The sequence below is a fragment of the Mustela erminea genome, chromosome 3 (genome assembly GCF_009829155.1).
Source record: "Mustela erminea isolate mMusErm1 chromosome 3, mMusErm1.Pri, whole genome shotgun sequence".
In the NCBI taxonomy this organism is placed as follows: domain Eukaryota; kingdom Metazoa; phylum Chordata; class Mammalia; order Carnivora; family Mustelidae; genus Mustela; species Mustela erminea.
The window spans coordinates 35,779,497-35,798,826 of NC_045616.1; the positions used below are offsets into that span (position 1 = coordinate 35,779,497).

The 19,330-nt window shown below is 40.4% G+C and overlaps 1 protein-coding gene across 2 annotated transcripts in view; it reads left to right on the plus strand.

Moving 5' to 3' along the window:
* The window catches only part of EFNA5 (ephrin A5), a 278,238-nt gene that overhangs the window by 221,361 nt on the left and 37,547 nt on the right, over positions 1 to 19,330 (plus strand). For both annotated transcript variants that reach the window (XM_032335599.1, XM_032335600.1), the window contains exon 2: positions 7,600 to 7,892. In XM_032335599.1, the coding sequence (XP_032191490.1) occupies positions 7,600 to 7,892 (293 nt within the window). The remainder of the gene's footprint in view (positions 1 to 7,599; positions 7,893 to 19,330) is intronic.

The window sequence follows — 19,330 nt, forward strand, 5'->3', positions numbered from 1 at the left end:
TATCTGGCCAAGTAAATTACGTCTTATTCCCATCACCAACGGTTACTGAATTCAAGGCAAAGCTCTTACGCTGCAGAATTTGTAATTACCAAAACATGCATGCATAAGAACTTTACTGGAATTGATATTCATGGCTAGAACAGCAACCCTGGGTTCTAAATATTTTGTAACTATCTTGTGCTTCATTGGATAAAAATGTATGTGTTAGAACATATAGTGTTTTGACTGCAAAAATAAAGGTAAGAAACACCTCTGAAATTCATCCTTGCGTATTTTTTTTAACTTGTAAATCTTCACTTCTGTGGGAACTTTAGCTGTGATTGGTATGTTCTAGAGCCCAGAGGAGTTGGATTGGACTGCCCGAAATGATGGGTTGCAGTCATCAGACTTCATTCAGACTTCCCTCATTTAGCCTTAGCAACCGGCCTGGTAGTGGTGAAACTGTCCAGGACTCTATCTCAGAGCTGAAAATGAAGGTCAATTACCAATACATTTGGAAGACAGACATGTTTCAGCCCATGAGAGAAGGAAGACATTAAAAAACAGCAAAACACATCTCGCTTCAGCCCCCAGTGAGGCTATTCTTTATCTATCCTGTTGGATTTGCTGTTTATATTTCATGCTTTAACCTCTGCAGGAAAACAAAACAAAATAAAAAGAGCATCTTCAGACTTAGGATATGAAAACCATAAGGCTTGCATTCTGTGCTGAGAGAATAACAGAAGGAGATGAGGAGGGACGTGTTGCAACAGAGACTGCTGGCCTGCCCGTCTCCTCCCGAAACATATTTACAGACCAAACCCCAGGTCTGTTGTGGGCCCAGGAGGACTTCCAGGACAAAGGAGAAATTTTTCTGGTTAAAAAGAGACATCTTACTCTGAAATTAGCCTTTAAATCAATAACGGTAGAAGCGGAAGACAGGGCTGCCAAGATATATTCACTCTAGATGTAAAATTTGGGAGGAACCCCAAGCTGATAAATTGGCTTAATCTTTGACCATAAATCATATCCTTCTTTTACATTTCAATTTCAGAATGTAATATATTAAGTTGCCTTGTAATTAAAGAAGTGACATTGTAGTTCTGTTCAAATAGGAATATTAAAACAATCACCTCTTTGACAGATTAAAATACATTTAAACTGTAAGAATCAACTATCCAGTTCATGAGAAATAACATTTTCATTACTGAATCCTTTAAAACACTACATGAAAGAGTGGGATAAAAGTGTCTCGCAGCTTCCTAACCTCTCCTACCTACTCTGTCTTCTTTCACTAATGCTGTTTCTATATTTATGGAGTGAGGAAACTTCACTCAGGAGCTGCTTGATAAAATACCTCAGTACACATTTCCCTGGAAGCAGGCTCTCTGCTGTGCCACCGACATATGCTAAAGGCCAATTTAGAATGTTTTAAATAGGCATCATACCCTTCCTTTTCCAGCTCCTAAAATGAGAGGCATTTTGGCTTTAGCAGATGAGGAAGGGAGGAGAGAATCAGCAATCGAGGAGGAAGTGGCTAAAGAGGAACTCAGAGAAGGACGGCTGTGATGCTGCTCTTCCAACGCCTGGAACCCAGGGCCCTGCCTGTGTGTCCTTTGGGGCTGGTCTTCCCAGCCGTCGGCATTCACAGCCTAAGGGTATATGGGGTTGAGGAAGAAGTAAGGGCAATGACATGAAGGGCCATCCAATGGCAGAAAAACCTAGTTGACATCTACTTGCCACACCCAAAAGGAACCGAGGCCAGGGTTGTTGAGAACTTCTCCTTGAGGTTGGCCAAGAACTAGAGTATTTGAGTCCTACCTGTCCGTTGTTTCTGTTTGAAAATAAGTCACTGGGTTTAGATGGACTGAAGTCTTCCTGGTCCTTGCTAACTGGTCAGGAAGCCTTGTGTGGTCCCTATCTGGGGAGAAAGCTGGGGCCCTACTGATAACAAAGTGAAAAGGCAAATTGTTGACTGGTTACCTCATCTGGGTCTTTATTTCATTTGATTTCAAGTCACAAAGCACTTTCTGCGGACATGCCAGATAAGGAGAGAGATAGTAAGAATAGTTTTAAGTGTATAATCAAAACTGTAGTTAGCCGCAGGATGTCCTCAGGTAAACACTGAAGGGAAACTGAGACAAACACGCATGTCTGCAAATAGACCCTCTCACTCAAATCCCAACGGCGGTTTGTTACTTTCGTTCTGTCAACAGCCTTGAAATGTGCTTTTTATCCACCTTTCCAGGCAGCTTCTAGGGCATTAAGAACTACCATAAAGTGCATAACTCTTGCTTGATAATTGAGTTGGTAACAAAGAACTAGTTGCCATACTGAGTTTTCTTCCTCTTAATTAAGATGACCATTCCATAATATAAATGACATCAATTCTCAACCAGTCTACTGTCAGATTTTGGTAAATGTATACAATGTATTCATGTGTTCACAGAGTTATAGATACTATTATATGTTAGTTGGAGCTTGGACCCTCCTAGCGGTGCAAGTCAGTGGAGAGCGAGCACCATGTTTTCATGTATACAGGATGTTTCCTGGCATTTGAGACTTTTGTATAATGAGAACACAGGGCGGTAATCATATTACTCAAACACAATCACTTTTCTAAGTGTGGCAACGGCGCATGATTTTACACTGTAAACCACTGTGATAATTTAGTAAAGATCGTACTGTAATTATTGCTGGCTTGTTGGTGTGCAGCCAGAAATTCCTCGAGTTCTTAACATGAGATGATTTCAGAGAGGTAGAGCACCACAGATACAATGGATGGAATTAAAGATAAGGAGCCCGGGGGGAGACCTTTACGAGAAAATGTCCAAGAAATGTGCAAATGTGTTTAAAACACCAGCCTTGCCACCTGTGACCTTTGTAAATATTGGCATGTGGAATCATTCTTCCTAGATTTGAACTTGCTCTTTGAATAGGAACAAAAGCTCATGAAAGCCGTTTTTCGAGGGGGTGGGGTTGGGGAGATCCCTTTGTGGCCCAGCTGCTGAGCCTAACAGCACTTGATTCCACGAAAAACCAGACTCTTGTGCCAGGGTCGGGAGCTAACCCGCTGTGTGAGCCCTATCCTGGATGTCGACACACCCTTCAGTTTAGGAGTTTGGGGCCAGTGTCATGGGGAGGGAGCAGGGCCAGGACACCTTGCACCTGCCTTTCCTAGAAGGTCAGTATAAACATAAGGTAACCTAATGGCACCAAAAGCCTTAAAAGGGCTCCTTCAGTGGTAAAAACTTTGGAACCATAGCATTTAGGAGGCAAGAGAATTGGCTTCAGGATCAGAGAAGACTCGGGTTGAAATCCTAACTCTGCTTCTGGTTTCCTGTGGGAAAAAAATGAACTCAGAGGATGATAACCTCTTTGAATGTCATTTCCTCACTGGGAAAATGAAACTAACTGTAACTACCAAAGGAGGATTTCCGTGACAACGTAGGTAAAGCCATACCATGGTAGATCCTAGATGCAGCACATGTGTGTAGCAGCAAGAATTAGAATTGTCCCTCTGTGGGATGAAGAGACCTAAGAACTTGACTTTAGCAATTTTATCTCTCAGGAAGTAGAATAGTAAAAAACTTCAGTTCTGAGTTATGAAGGCTTGGCCTTGACTTCTGCCTGCCCATTTTACTAGCTCTGTGACACTGGGCACATTGCCTGGCTAATTAGCCTCGAAATCCTCATTTTAAAGGGCTATACTGATAGTGTCTGTTCCATAGGATCTGTGATGGGGATTAAATCAAGGTGCTGAATGTAACATAATAAACACTCAATTATATTAGCCATACATGTGTGCCTCTCCACAGTAGGGCCAGAAAAGAATGGTTCAGTACTACTCTGTTGCCAAAGAGCATGATATGGGGTCATGTTAGAATATCTGACCCTAAACTCTTCTTTGGATTATACTTGAGTATGTCACAGGAATGCCTTTTATGAGTTCTAGTTTGTCATTGTGTTTATGTTTATATTTAAAAATTTAAAATTTTTAAAATTGGATTAAAAATCGTATTAGTACACCAACTTGTGCAAATGAAAGATCTCAAACAGGTTAAGATGATTCTGTGGTGAATCATCATCTTTGTCATATGGATAGAGGGGCAGGATTACTAATCACTGGGGTGATCACAAGTTCAAAGTAGGCTCCACGGTGATTCATTTAACACCGCACACAAAGCAAAATGTCATCAGAAAGGAATAGGGTCAACCCAATGTAAAGGGTGTCTTCAAGCTCATGGCTTGTTTTATTAAAACTTACACAGTATTGGGGCGCCTGGGTGGCTCAGTGGGTTAAGCTGCTGCCTTCGGCTCAGGTCATGATCCTAGGGTCCTGCGATTGAGCCCCGCATCGGGCTCTCTGCTCAGCAGGGAGCCTGCTCCCCTCTCTCTCTGCCTGCCTCTCTGCCTACTTGTGATCTCTCTTGGTCAAATAAATAAATAAATAAATCTTAAAAAAAAAGTTACACAGTATTAATGGGGATAAAAGTTGGAGAGAGGAAGCTCAGTTCAAAGCATCAAAAACAATGGCAATTTGTAGACTAGAGCAATAACAGAATGGGTCTGGACAGTGGTAGTTTTAATTCTTTTTTATTTATTTATTTATTTATTTCACTTTTAGGCTGTGTCAAGTGCACGTAGAAGCTAAAATGAGTGACACTTAGAGAAAGGGGAAACTTCCCCCTTGAATGTCTTTAAAATCTATAATAATAATATAATAATATAAAGTGCATCTGGGCATTGCCTTCTGCGGCCGTTCTTGTCTGGCTCCCATCCAGACCTGTCAGGCTACTCTGAGTGCTGATGATTCATACCCCAGCACCCTTTTATCTGAACATTGCAGTGTCTCTTCTTTGTACTTTGGCAGTGATGTTACCTTGATGTTCAGAAATCTTTTAAAAGCAACACAGGCTTTCCTTGCGTCTTGACAAATCATCGTCTGCTGGTAATGAAGAAAAAGTAAACCTAGTTCCATGATCATTGTAAATATAGAGAAATAAATACTTCCATGGTTTGGGGGGGGGGTTGTTGTTTTTTTGTTTTTTAATGTTCATGCATTTTGGGGCACCTGGGTGGCTCAGTTGGTTAAGCCTTTGCCTTTGGCTTAAGTCATGATCCCAGGGTCCTGGGATTGAGTCCCACATGGGGCTCCCTGCTCAGTGGGGAGCCTGCTTCCTCCTCTGCTTGCAGCTCCCCCTACATGTGCGCTCGCTCTCTATCTCTCTCTCTGTCTCCCTCTCCCTCTCAAATAAATAAAATCTTTTTCAAAAATTTCATGCATTTTGAGATCCTCTAACTGAACAGTGACCTGGTCATCTCTGCTTGTTCTCCTTATGTAAATCAGCAGGCTGTTTTTTTTAAAAGCAGTGATCAAATGAAGTTTCTGCAGAGCGTTTGATAGTTGAGGACAGAATTTAGGATTTTGATATGATTTCCTGTCTTTGGAGATTTTAAAAAGGGAAACGGGGATTATTTTTATTGTTGTGGTTTACATTGACTGCTGTGGTGGTAAAGTGAATATTTTGTCAGTTACCAATTTTAATGTGCTTTAATATATCCTGATAATAATGCTGTATACTCGCATGGCTTTTTATCCATTTCATCATCTGGGACTTGAAGCAGTCATGTGAGGTTAGCAAGGCACATCCTTGTTATCATTCCCACTTACATTTGAGGAAACTGACGCTCAAATGGCTTCTGATTCCCCCACTCAACCAACAGCAATCCTTAAATTGAGTTCTTCCGACTAACATGAGGAGTTTCCACTTGTATCGTGTTCTGTTTCAGAAAAGAACCTCAGCTTCGTCGATGACTACCTAGCATCCAGAGTGAAGCTTGTAGTAGGTCTCCTGGGCTGGGCGTGGGTCACAGTGACCTGTCCGAGAGGTTGGTTGGGTCTGGGAGCTGCATTTTAAGGAGAACGCTGGGAAACTACAGGACATGAGGAGAGTTAAGAATCTAGAATGTGAGAAGCCTGGGAGCAGAAATAACAAAAAAAAAAAAAAAAAAAAAAATCAGGACTTTCAAGTATGGAGCTAGGAGGATACAGAGATGTAGTTGACAACTCCATATTTATTATGGACTGTCTGGTCCATAAAGGGGAGGAAGGAAGAGGAATTGGATTTGTGCTTTGTGATGTCAGACAGCCGGAGCAGGATCACTGGGTGGAAATCACACAGAAGCAGATTTGTGCTCAATATGAGAAGAAACTTGCTAAAATTTAGAGATGGCCCAAATTGGAATAAACCAGCTCACTTGCCCCCCTGGAAAGTGTTCACACCGAGACCGGCTGACTCGAAGACTAGATGACTTGATGGGCATTTGTATTTTGGCAGTAACAGTTTTATGATGAACTTTCAGAGCGCTCAGAGACTTTCCTCCGTAGCTAAAAAAAGAGGGTTTTGTAAGGTTTTCTGTTCTGGTTTTAGAAAATTGTATACATAACAATTTCTGTTTCACACATCATTAGTTCCTGAGAAGTCTGTTCATCTGAAGGGGAGAGTATCATTAGTTAACACAAATAAGCAAAACTTTTGTGAGGTTAGGAATTGAAGCAGACAGTGTGATGCATACAGTGGTGTGTGTGTATATTTGTGTGTGTGTGTGTGTAATTTAACTATTTCAGGATGGAAGTGGTCCAGTCTGGCCTAGAGCACAAAGAAATGAGGAGAGGGGATGCTTCCGCGTGGCTCAGAAGTTAGGCATCTGCCTTGGTCTCAGGTCATGATCCCAGGGTCCTGGGATTGAGCCCCGCATCAGGCTCCCTGCTCAGTGGGGAGCCTGCTTCTCCCTCTTCTTCTCTTCCTGCTGTGTTCCCGCTCTCACCGTGTCTCTCTCTATCAAATGAATGAGTAAAATCTTTAAAAAAAAAAAAATAATGAGGGGAGGAGCTCATTGGACTTAGCTGGTTTTAATTTTCTTAATATAGAAAAGGCTGGAGCATCAAAAGACATCTACCAAAATGAGTTTGTGACTTAAGCAGATTCACTAAGGGAAACAGCTGACTAGGACCCAAAGTCACCGTTCCAGATCCAGCTCCGCCACTCGCTGCTTTATCATTATGCCTTAGGCTTTTTTTTTTTTCCCCTCTAACGTGGAAGTGTTCTAGGAATTTTCTTTCCAACCTTTAAATTTTATGATCCTAATTCTCTCAATTTTATGACTCTGCTTCTCTGCATTTGCATAGGAAATTGAGAATGGTCTCAATTATAGCAAGAACAATTCAGTCATTCATTTGTTCTTTAAATGACTTATTCATTTATTCAAAAACACTCATGAAGTGAAACGCTGTTTCAAAATACCAAAACTTCGCCTCAATATATGTGATCTTAAGAATGAGAGGAACATAGCAAGTCAGCCTCATGACTGAAAATGAATGTGAGGAGTTCCATGTTTAGGGTGTTTTGAAACAAAGGTAAATGAATTCCTCGGTAAAATTGTTGTTCCTGAGAGTTGGAATGGTAACATGTCCCACATCCTAATGGGATGCAGTAAAAACTTACTATGATAAATCTGTTAGCACCTGCGGTATTAAAGTTATTCTACCACTGATGATTCCGAGCAGGAAGTCTTTTCTGTGCAAATAATCTCATTTTTTTCTTCGTCTTCCCACAGATTCCAGAGAGGTGACTACCACATTGACGTCTGTATCAATGACTACCTGGATGTTTTCTGCCCTCACTATGAGGACTCGGTCCCAGAAGACAAGACTGAGCGTTATGTCCTCTACATGGTGAACTTTGATGGGTACAGTGCCTGTGACCATACTTCCAAAGGGTTCAAGAGATGGGAATGTAACCGGCCCCACTCTCCAAACGGACCGCTCAAGTTCTCTGAAAAATTCCAGCTTTTCACACCCTTCTCCCTAGGATTTGAATTCAGGCCAGGCCGGGAATATTTCTACATCTGTGAGTATACAGAGATTTATTGGGTTGTAGTACAGCTGCAAGCGCCCAGGCTAATTTTTTACCCATGTTTCAGAGAATTGCGGAGAGCTGGACTCTGCATTACAGATGTCTCCTTGTAAATGCATACATCACGATCCCTAGATACATTAGCTGGGAATTGAGAGCACAAATTAGATTAAAGACACAGCTCCTCTCCCCCTATGAAATTGCGTGTCAGCCTGTTCAGTGAACCACTGCTGACTTGTATTTCTTTTAAATGAAAATTGCTAGGACTTCTCCAAAGCTGAGGAAAAGAAAAAGAGATTCCTGGAAAAAAAAAAAAAATTAAAGGAAATAATTAAATTTACATAGCTTGGAGTCATTGGATTTCTTATTCAGGTGTCAGCAATATCCTTTCAATCATCCACACTTGCAGTGGAGAAAGCCAGAACTCCTGCAAATGTCAGCATGCTGACGATAAATACTCTCTTTGCACCAAGGAGAAAAGACCATTATTAAGAGCAGCTGTGTCTTTAAACAGGCAAGCGCGTGAAGAAGTATCTAGAAAGCCTTCCAGAGGAACTGGTATAAGTGAGTTCCCCACCGGTGACTCTGTCCTGAGAGAGCTCTAAAACGTTCTCAGCTGATCCCTGTATTAATCATATCGCTGTGGTCTTGTTTCCTGTCTGTGGCATACACCGTCACGGCTTCGGGCGTCCTACTAGTCATACAGTCTAGGTAAATGCTTCTCAAACTTCACTGTGTGTCAGTCACCTGGGGATCTCGTTATGCACATCTGACTCAGGTGGTCTGCTGTGGGGCCTGGGGTTCCATATTTACAAAGCTCCCATGGGACGCTTTTGCTGCTGGTCTGTGGACCACACTTGGAGTTAGGATGGTTACAGTTACTGCTGTATATCTGGACTTCTCCTTCACTAGGATCAAATACTTAAACTGTCTGGTCTTTTCCAAGTATTTTCACGATCAGCCGAAGGAGCTAAACATTCTTTGCTCAGAAGTCCATTGATCAAACAACTTTTCCTGGCTCAGAAAAGTTGGGGGATGCAAAATCCAAAGCCATTCTGGTCCTCAAGGAGTGACCGTCTGGTGGGGAGGAGAAGCAAATCAATCAGCAGTGGCTGAAGGAAGGTAAATGCAGGGGCAGTGGGTACAAGAGTACATGGACCTCACCTCCTGGAAAGAATTAGGAAGTCTGGCTGCGCACAGGGGGAGCGGTCCAAGCCATACCACCCAGTATGCTTAGCATGGACTTGTCACCCCTCCTTGCTGGACAAGCCATATAAAGAACATTCCTTTTTTTCTGACTCATTTCCTCACCCTGAATGTCCCCACTGACTCCTAACCTACGTTTTTGTTTTGTTTTGTTTTGTTTTAAGTCTACAAGGATATCTCGCTTCTCTCCTCCAGAAAACAGAATTTTATATTAAGCCGGATTTTGCGATCACACGGGCACTCCCACTTATACTGAGATTGAATTTGAAAAGGAAATTGAACAGTACCAGTTTTATTATTTCAGTACATATTTTAGACGTTAGTCATGAGAAAGCACGTAAGCGTCTTGATACCATCTCACATTCGATCCATAAAATAAGAAAAGGAATATTGAGTCCCACGGATGGAGGAAACACTGACATACATTGACTTCACACGTTCTCCAGCAGCAGGCTCCTGCCTTTTCCTGATTTTTTACCCTGTGAAAGAATCTCATTCAGCAAATGGGAAAAAGGAAAGAGGGAGGCTTTAGTGGCGGGACGGCAATCATTAATTGCCTAATTCTAAAATACCCTACTGATGTAAGAGGAAATCCTTGCCAGTTTCACAATTTACATATTGATTTTTCAGCTTAAAACACAACAACAAAAGCAAAAACCAAAACCGAATTGAGAGCACTGAGATAGGAAGCATACAGCTAACTAGTTGATTGCATGATTATTAGAAATTATAGAATCCATTGAGGTTCATAAGCAAGATGTTATTATTCAAATATACCCATAGTGCTTATGACTGGTTTTTCCTCATTTGTGGTTAAATTCAATATTTCACTAAAAATCATTATGTGTCTTCTATAACATTCATTTAACGGAGTCATTTAACTGTCAAGGGCTCCTGTCAAAGTAATTGTTCCAAAATGCTTCAAAATATCAAGAGCTTTTTGCTGTTCAGCTGAGTTTAACCTGAATTACTTTTTTTAATGAAAGGTAAAATAGCACAAAATTAGCAGCAAAGAGATGTTCATTTATAAGAAGCACAGTGGCCTCGTAGTCAGTTAAATTGAATTTTCAACCATGGTTTAGAACCACAAGAGCATCCTTCTCTGTCTTTTTAGTAGGGAAAGGGTTTTCTCTCTTCTTTTCACTGCTGAGAGCAAGAGCAGCAGAGCTAGTGTGGAAGTCTTGCAGACGCTTAATATACTGTGGTCATAATTAAACTAAAGGATTCTTAGGGGAGAATTGGCCCTCAGTTGAATTTTCCTCTCTCCTAATATGCATGGAATGAACAAGATGACTGGGAAATGGCTCTTTTCACACTTATTACCTTACACGAAGCTCTGTTGCCAATCTGGGGAACAAGGCTTGACTAGTCGCCCACCGGTCAGTTTTATGAAATGTGCTTAACTAGACCAGGGATGTATTTCAGATCCTTGGGGGCTTAAAATCTCTAACAAGACTTCCAAGAGAAAACTCTAGCCCTTTGGCGGTCCTGTTTTAGGGTGCTAGAGGAAGGGTCTTGAGTCTAGTGATGGGAACCCAAACTCAAATACACAACTTGGCCTTGGGGAAGGAGAAGAGAGGATTTTGTATCAGAAAATCCACCCATCGTCATCCTCAGGGAGGGCACAAGTTAGAACGTTCTTATCAAGTTCTGCTTTATCCTCAGTTCTGCTTATTTCCTTCTTAATGTGTTTGAGTTATACAAAGTTAAGAGAACAGAGCGTAACTGCAAATATGTGAAATTTCCTCTTTACTCTAAAAACCAAACGTCCTTCACTGTTCTAGATCCTTTATTTGTTCCCGAGACTGACTCTGTGCTATGTCTTCCTTTCCTTGGGAACGGGCAGTCTATTGTTACAATCGCTGATACTGTGCAGGCAGACTGAGCCTCTTCTTGAATATGACAAATACTGTTTTTAATCTACAGAAGTTATTTTGGTAAGAGATTGGCACACTGAAATAATTACAGAAAGTCGGTGATAGATTTGCAGAACTGCCAGTCAATAGATTATGGCAATAATCATTTATATAGACTTCCCAAGGCAAAGAGTTATTTTAGAAACTTCAAAAGTACTCATTTTAGAAATGATTCTCATAAATATTAACCTAATGAGAACAAGTTCGAAAGAAGTGTTGCTGCTGTTCTTTTTAAATCAGAAGAGGCAAAGAGAAATAACTTAAAGAAGGTACTTCCAGTTATTTTTCTGAGTCCGTAAAACACGGACACTGATTTTGAAAATCCCCTTTCGTAAAGGAAGGAATATTGTGGCCTGGGCCCTTCTCTTGGCCTCACTAACTGTATGATCTTGGGTAAATCATTTAATCTCTCTGGATTTCTAATTCCACAACTGTAAAATGACGTAGTTGCGAGAGATGGTTTTTCACATTTCTTGGAGCTTTAATATTCTAATCTTAACTATGTTTTAGCTAAAGGTCTGCTTGGCACGGTAAGAAATAACACCGGTAAAGTGTCTAGGCCCAACACCTTACTTTAGTAGGAGGTCAATAAATGCCAGTTACAGGGGTATGCTGAGGGCGAATGCAGAGTGGAGAGGCATCGTAGCATGACCGAACTCATTCTAGCCCCGCCACCCCATCCGGTCACCGTCATCTGTGGTCTTGACTAGGGCAGCAGGCTTTCTGTATCACCCCCCTGCGCGTGTCACTGCCCTGTCAGAGCCCTCCCGTCACTTCCTGTCTGAGCAAGACAAAATCCTGAGTCTCTAATCTGGCCAACAAGGTCCTCCGTGGTGGATCCCCTTGCATTCTCCAGCTTGCCTCTTGGACTCCTTGTCCTCTCACTCTCCTTTATTGTCTCCCCTCCAGCAATACCCCCAGCCCTCCTTCCTGGCTAGTGCCCACCCCCAGACTCCACAAGAGGGCCTTGGCACTTGATCTTCTCTCTGCCTGGGGTTCTCATTGTTCCAGGCACCCACTTCCCTTGCCCTTGCTTTCTTTAGGTCGGCTCTAAAAAATGTCTTTATCGGACAGGCATTCTGATCTCCCTGTACAAAGATAATATGTCTGTGATTCTCAACATTCTTACCCTGCTTTATTTTCTTTCAAGCGCTCGTCACCCCTGACACTATGGTGCTTTATGGTGCTTTGCCCAGGCCTGCCTGCTCTATGCCCTGTACTACATTGTTTGGCACGTAGTAGATGCTCAGTGAGTAAAGGTCACCGGTATTTACACAGCACTCGATTCCAAGCGCTGTTCTAAACCCCTGCAATTCTCAGAGCAGTATGAGGAAGTTCTGTTCTGATGTCCCATTTTATAGGAGAAGAAACAGAGGCGCACAGTTAAGTAACTAGAGGAAAGTTCACACAGATAAGAAGTGGCCAATCTGAGAGGAAATTAAGTGAGCCAACAACTAACAGGAAGTGAAGAGATACAGTCCTCAGTCTCCTGCTTAAAAGGGGAAAACATTCCTTATTTTATATTTTGCTTATGTTTTTTTTTTTAACAAAAAGGTTAAAAACAATGAGCTCTGTTGTTTAGAGACTATTACTTTATAAACTCTGCCAGAAACCCCAACTCAGATAGTAGCAAGATAGATTTTAAACAAAACATGTATGCAATTTCAGCTCTCTGAGGAATACTCGTTCATCTCCAAGCGATATTTCAACTGTATCTTCTCAGATGGGTGACCCTTTTAATACGTACGATAACCTTCCTGACCCAGATTTTGGGTCAGAGGAATTCTTAAATCCAGTGAATATTCAGCCTCTAGACTGAATCATGATTGCAGACTTGATTTAGGAATGAGAAACCGACAATCAAGAAGACAAACGTCATTTTCTTAAATTGATACTAAAAAGGCAGAGAGAAATCTTCTAGCATTTGCCACATCTAAGGTATAGTTGGTTTTCTTCAAAAGAAGGTACTCAGAGTAAAAGTTTATAGTCCTAGCACTTAGACAGAATTGGGGACTTTCTGAGAGATTATTGGGGAACACACTCTTCCTAAGCTCACTGGCAAGTAAAGTTGTATACACATGTTGTTTTAGTATTAATATTGCCACTCTTATAGAAGTACAGAGCTGAAGAAATGTCCATTTCTTTGAAGTTAGAATCTTGAAAACATCAATGAAAAAACAATCAGGGAGCTGAAGATTTCTGCTCCACTCTTTTTAGTATACATATTTTTCAGAATTAAAAAGAAAATCATAGGGGCACCTGGGGCGCCTGGGTGGCTCAGTGGGTTAAGCCTCCGCCTTCAGTTCCGGTCCTGATATCAGGGTCCTGAGTTCCGCATCAGGCGCTCTGCTCAGCAGGGAGCCTGCTTCCTCCTCTCTCTCTCTGCCTGCCTCTCTGCTTACTTGTGATCTCTGTCTGTCAAATAAATAAATAAAATCTTTAAAAAGAAAAAATAAAATCATAAGGACAGTCTATGTTACTATGGGCATCATTCTTAACTCCGTAGTATATAACTACTCGAATATATGTGGTTAACTACTAAATCTCTGCTTTATGTGCTTTAATTAAAAGTTTACAGTGTTAAGCTATGTGGCATTTTTCATATGCACTGTGCAATTCTTAAAACTTACAAAATAAGTAACCTGACTTCTAAGGAGATGACTTACTGAAATGACCAAGATCTGCTTCAAAAATCATTTGATTGTATAATACAGTTATTAACTATCCTTTTGAAAGATATAAGGATATTCAGTAAATCCAGAGAATACTAACATAAAGAAAGCCCCTCACTTGCCAGCTGGTTCTGTTCCAAAAGCTTGTTTGCAGGTGAGTCGTTTGGAACGGAGAGTATAGTTTCTTATAGAAGTGTTTCTAAAATCAGGCAAGCTCTCCGTAATGTGGAGAATCTGCTTAACCGTAATATTGATTTAAAACTGTATCTTTTCATTGAAAAATAATAAAAAATAGCATCGAGAATGGGTGTCCAATAAATATTTATTGAATCAATAAATGCCATAATAGTAAACAAAAAGCAATTAAATTGTTTTCCTTATATGCTGATGTTTAAGAAAAGCAGAAGCCCTAGGTTTTACTGTACCCACCACTGCAATTGCCTGGTTTCTTATTAATGTTTTTTGATCATATAATGAGGATACACTACATCAAAGCGGAGAGTAAAATACGGCTGTAAAAGAAAAAAGGCAAGACTCTGGTGAATGCAGCCTTGCCCTCAAATTTTCTTATACTCTTCATAGCCATGTTACTGTGGGTAACTGAACCTCACTGAGCCTTACTTTCTTCATCTATAAATTGGATATATAATAATAGACTATTGTCACAATCTTTCTTATGTTCAAGGCTCAAATAAATACTTTTAAAGACCAGTTGGACCATCAAAAAGATGACTTCAGCAATTCACATCCAAAAACATGGGTGCCCTTTGAGGGGTGCCTGAGTGTCTCAGTCAGTTAAGCGTCTGCCTTTAGCTTAGGTCATGATCTCAGGGTCCTGGGATCAAGCCTTGAGTACCTCCCCCTGTGCCTGCTCATTCTCTCTCTCTCTCTCTTTCTCTCTCTCTCCCTCTCTTTGCTCTTTTATGCTCTCTCTCAAATAAGTAAATAAAATCTTAAAAAGCAACAACAAGGGATGCCTGCGTGGCTCAGTTGGTTAAGCAGCTGCCTTCAGCTCAGGTCATGATCCCAGGGTTCTAGGATGGAGTCCTGCATCAGGCTCCTTGCTCAGCTGGGAGCCTGCTTTTCTCTCTGCCTCTGCCTGTCACTCTGCCTGCTTGTGCTCTTTCTTTCTCTCTCTCTGACAACAACAACAAAAATATAAAAAAAAACAAAAACAAACAAAACTTCTGTGTCCTTTGAAAAGTTACGGCACCTTGAATAGCCCTCGTTGATACTTTAGTAAAAAATTTCATAAATGCTTAGTAAAGATTTACATTTTAAGTCTGGACCGTATATTCTGAAGGAATGTTATGCTAGGAGTACATCTGCCTAAGGAAGTCTTCATTCCCCTGTGGATGTCCACTTTTTCAACAGCTTATCTTAGTAATGTACATTAAGGATTCTTTTGGTCCTATCAGTTCACACCAATCTGCCTCTTTTCTGAATTGTTCTTATTGAAATAGAAGAGTGTCAACACAGCACATTTATCAAAGCAGGAGGTAATCTTTTTCATCTTAATCTTTTACTCTTGCTGGGGAGGTGACCTATAAGTACTATGTTCTTTCTTAAAATGAACAAGTCAGTGTTTGCTCCCATGTCTGTGCACACCTATGCACCTATATCGCACACCTATGCACACATTTTGGTTTAATTATCAAAAAATGTTTTTGATCACTACCATCTTATTTTAGCATTAAATGCTCTAGCATGTACCTCAGCTGAGATTCAAGGGATTTATAACTGGAATTTCCAGAGGGACTCTGGTCGAATATTATTCACCTCCTGTAATTTCTTAAATATGTAGACTCAGAACATAGTATTCAGCAAGGCATATTTATATCAATAGAGAAAAGAGTTGATGGGAAGTGTGAGGAAACGGACACATTTTAATCTTTGCTAAAGTGGAAAAGAAAGACTGGCACAAGCATCAAAGAGTAATTGCTCAGGTACAGAGCATATCAGCGTAGTCACTCAAATGTATTCAGGTTTTTTGTTTGTTTGTTTGTTTGTTTAAGTTTTGGTTTGTTTTGAATATCCAATGGAACAGTCTTCCTCCATTTGGACTTTGGAAGTTTGTCTAGATTGTATCAGATTCCTGTCCGAAAAGTTGTTCTGTTTCCTTTGTGTACCTCAGTGGTCTTTAGTGAACCTGTAAGAACGCACCTTTTTATTTAAAGAGTGAGTTTAGAGAATTGTGTCTGTTTCAAATTGTCCCTAGCCATCTTTTAGGAAAGCATGAATGGATTTCAAGGGCTCTTAAATGAAGGTTAAAGAAAGAACATAAAAGAGGACATTTTGAGACTTCAGGATATTTTTCTATGCTAATTGTAAGTTTCTCTTACAAAAATGGTTGTTTATTGCCAGGCACCCTGTTAACCTTCTGCTCAAGAATGCCTGGCATTGGCTCAGACATGCTTGGAGTGTGGACGCTTGACCCGCGTTTCAGATAGTCTGAGCCGAACCAAAGGTGGAGGGGCAATTAATAGGAGCGTAGGATATTCTAAAGCAATTTGTTATTTTTAAAAAGTTGGCAGTCTTATTTGGTCAGGTGGGGAGAATTTTTAAAAAACGAAATGTATGCCCTCGTGAATGTCTTGCCTAAAGGATGAGGTCCTGTTCAAAACAATCAGAGAAATGAATGCCAAGTCTGTGAAAAAGGAAACTGGAACAAACATCCCCGCTTAATAGGTTTTGACTTTGGGAGCCGCCTTAAAGTTCGCAAAGGGAGCTTAAAAGCTATTGAGTAATTGGGGCTTGATGGAAATTCATGGTCTAAGCCATATGAAACTAAAGACTCATAAGTACTATTTGCATTGTTTGAAGTTTTCAAAGGCTGTGACACTCAGATAAGGAGTTCAAAAACAATCATTTTTATTTGGGCTCCTTTTAAGAATTTAAAATGCTATTATGAGACTGAGGGAACATGTAGCGTTCTGACCTCCTAAAGGGGAGGAAGGAATTATGCCACCTTTTGGTTCCTTTTACCACGCTGAGACTAAATGCTGAAATGAAATAAATGAAAGGATTGGGTTTTGGGTTGTGGGGTGTTTTGGGGTGTGTTTTTGTTTTGTTTTGGTTTGGTTTCGCTTTTCATCCCTAAATGTCAAAAGTAGCCACATCTCCCAGAGAAATAAGGCACCTGATTGTGTAATTTCACAGGGAAGCAGTATTTCTTAGCCTTATAAACATGTAATGTACTAATTTGGTTGCAGAGTTAACTGAAAACAGTTTAATGAGCTGCTGCATCGCGTGTATGTGCAGTGTTACATAGTGCAGATGCCAGGAGAAATGGAAATAACACGCCAGTGACACTTGGAATAACAGTGTTTATACTTCATTGACTTTGGGTTGTCAGCATGCTATTCTCCGTGTTTCCCTTAGTAACTTATTAAGGCAACTGAACTCCAGTGTGATGATGTCTAAGTGTCATTTGTTGTAAATTACACAAGCACGCTCGCACCAAACGTGCTTAGTCAATCTTTTGGAAAAAAAAAAAATTATACTTTCTCGTATGGATGACTGGACTATTATCCCAGAGATACACACACACACACACACACACACAGAGTGAAAGGTGAGTCTCTGAACATGGTGCCTGCGGAACGAGCCAGATTTTGGCCTTTCATCAGAAGACATACTATTTCTACAGATTTTCCCACTCATCTCCTCTTGCTCTATTTTAACAGAATGGTCGTGTAACTCTTGGTTTGAAAGTTGTCATACAGCCTCACAGCAGGCTTATATTATCTACAGAGTTCTTTATGAGGAAATATAAATCACCACAAATGAGACTTTTCACAGCCAGAGATATGTAGAAATTTGTGTCAGTGCTTTGCTGGCTTGCTAAAAAAAATATCTCTAGGCTCCACAGTACTCTCACAGCTCATCCCTGCTCCCTACCCTTTTGGGAAGCAATTCTCAAAACTTGAGATTTATGGTTCAGAGAGCTGATAGTGGCTATAAAGTTTTCTATTTTCTCTTTTCTTTAATATTAATGCAGGGAGCGAGGCATTATCATTCATTATTTTAGTTCATGAGTATCCTGTGGGCTTGAAATATGGTTTCTAGGGGATATGGGTTACCTCTGTGTAATAGGGGAAATGTGTGGACTTCGACAACAGGCTTCCTTTACCATTGAATATTTTTAGGCAGTTTGGAGAAGATTCACATTAGGATCTTTAATATATGTGCTAGATCCAGGTTTGGTTTTAAAATTTATAGCTTTACAAAATATTAATTCATTCTGAGCCCCAGAAGTGAAATATCACAAATTGGAGAATAGCCAGCCAGTCTATTATTGTTAGAGATTGAAATGATAATGTCTTTTCGTTTTACTATTTTCAGAGATGTGCAGTATTTCCAGCTAGTTTGATCTACGTTAATGTTAGGTGACTTTTAGTTTATAGTTAGCACTCCCTTTTACACTCCTAATCTTTAAAACCAAATAATGTCTCTGAGTCATTAATAGAGAATATATATTGCTTTTAATTTAAACTTGACTAGTTTTTATTAGCTCTAGTATCTGGTTTCCAATGTGAATTTGTTTTTTCTAATTTTTTTTTTTTTTTAACAAAAATTTGTTCGGGTTAATTTTCTCCTTAATACATTATCACAGGCTCTGGCTAAATACAAATCCACGCAATTTCCATGTATGTTTTACTTTAACAGTTTCAGGAGGTCCTCAACCTGGAACATCAAACTTTTTGCTTTATTTCAGACACAATTCTTTTTTTTTTTTTTTTAAAGATTTTATTTATTTATTTGACAGACAGAGATTACAAGTAGGCAGAGAGGCAGGCAGAGAGAGGGGGGGAAGCAGGCTCCCTGCTGAGCAGAGAGTCCTATTGGGGGCTAGATCCCAGGACTCTGAGATCATGACCTGAGCCGAAGGCAGAGGCTTAACCCACTGAGCCACCCAGGTGTCCCCAGACCTAATTCTTAAGAAACAAATCTAAACAAGAAGAGTAAAATAAAGACCAAAAAAGATGAATAGGCCGGGTTTGTTTTGTTTTGTTTTTTAACTTTTAAGAGATTGCTTAAAGGTCTTGCTTATATATAGGCAGTTCTGTCAGTTTTGAGACCATATAGTGAATACTTCAGTGATTTAAATGAAATTTAATTCAGATCAATTATCATTGTAAGAGCAGCCTTTTGCTGGAGGTTTACTCATACCTTGACTGACAGGTATGAGTTCTGATGACCCTAATTACAATGATTTCACATTTATTGCAATTTTACTATGTGCCGTGCACTGTACTTTTTTTCCCTGGTCGGCTCCTCATCTGTAAGGCACGTACAATTATTATCCCCATTGTATTGATGGGAAAACAGGCTGTTTCGTAACTTCTTTGAGATTAATGGAGTCAGGATTCAGACCTGCATACTTTGACTCCAAGTCTAAGCTCTTCATTCATGTAATTCATAATAAACATTTTTTTAAGATTATTTATTTAAGAGAGAGAGAGAGCACAGGCAAGGAGGAGAGGGAGAAGCCCAGGAGGGAGGGATGGATGGAGGGAGCCTGATGCGGGACTCGACCCCGGGACCCTGGGATCATGACCTGAGCCGAAGGCAGAGGCTCACCTGACTGAGCCACGCAGGCGCCCCCATAATAAATATTTTAAAAGAAGTTAAAAAC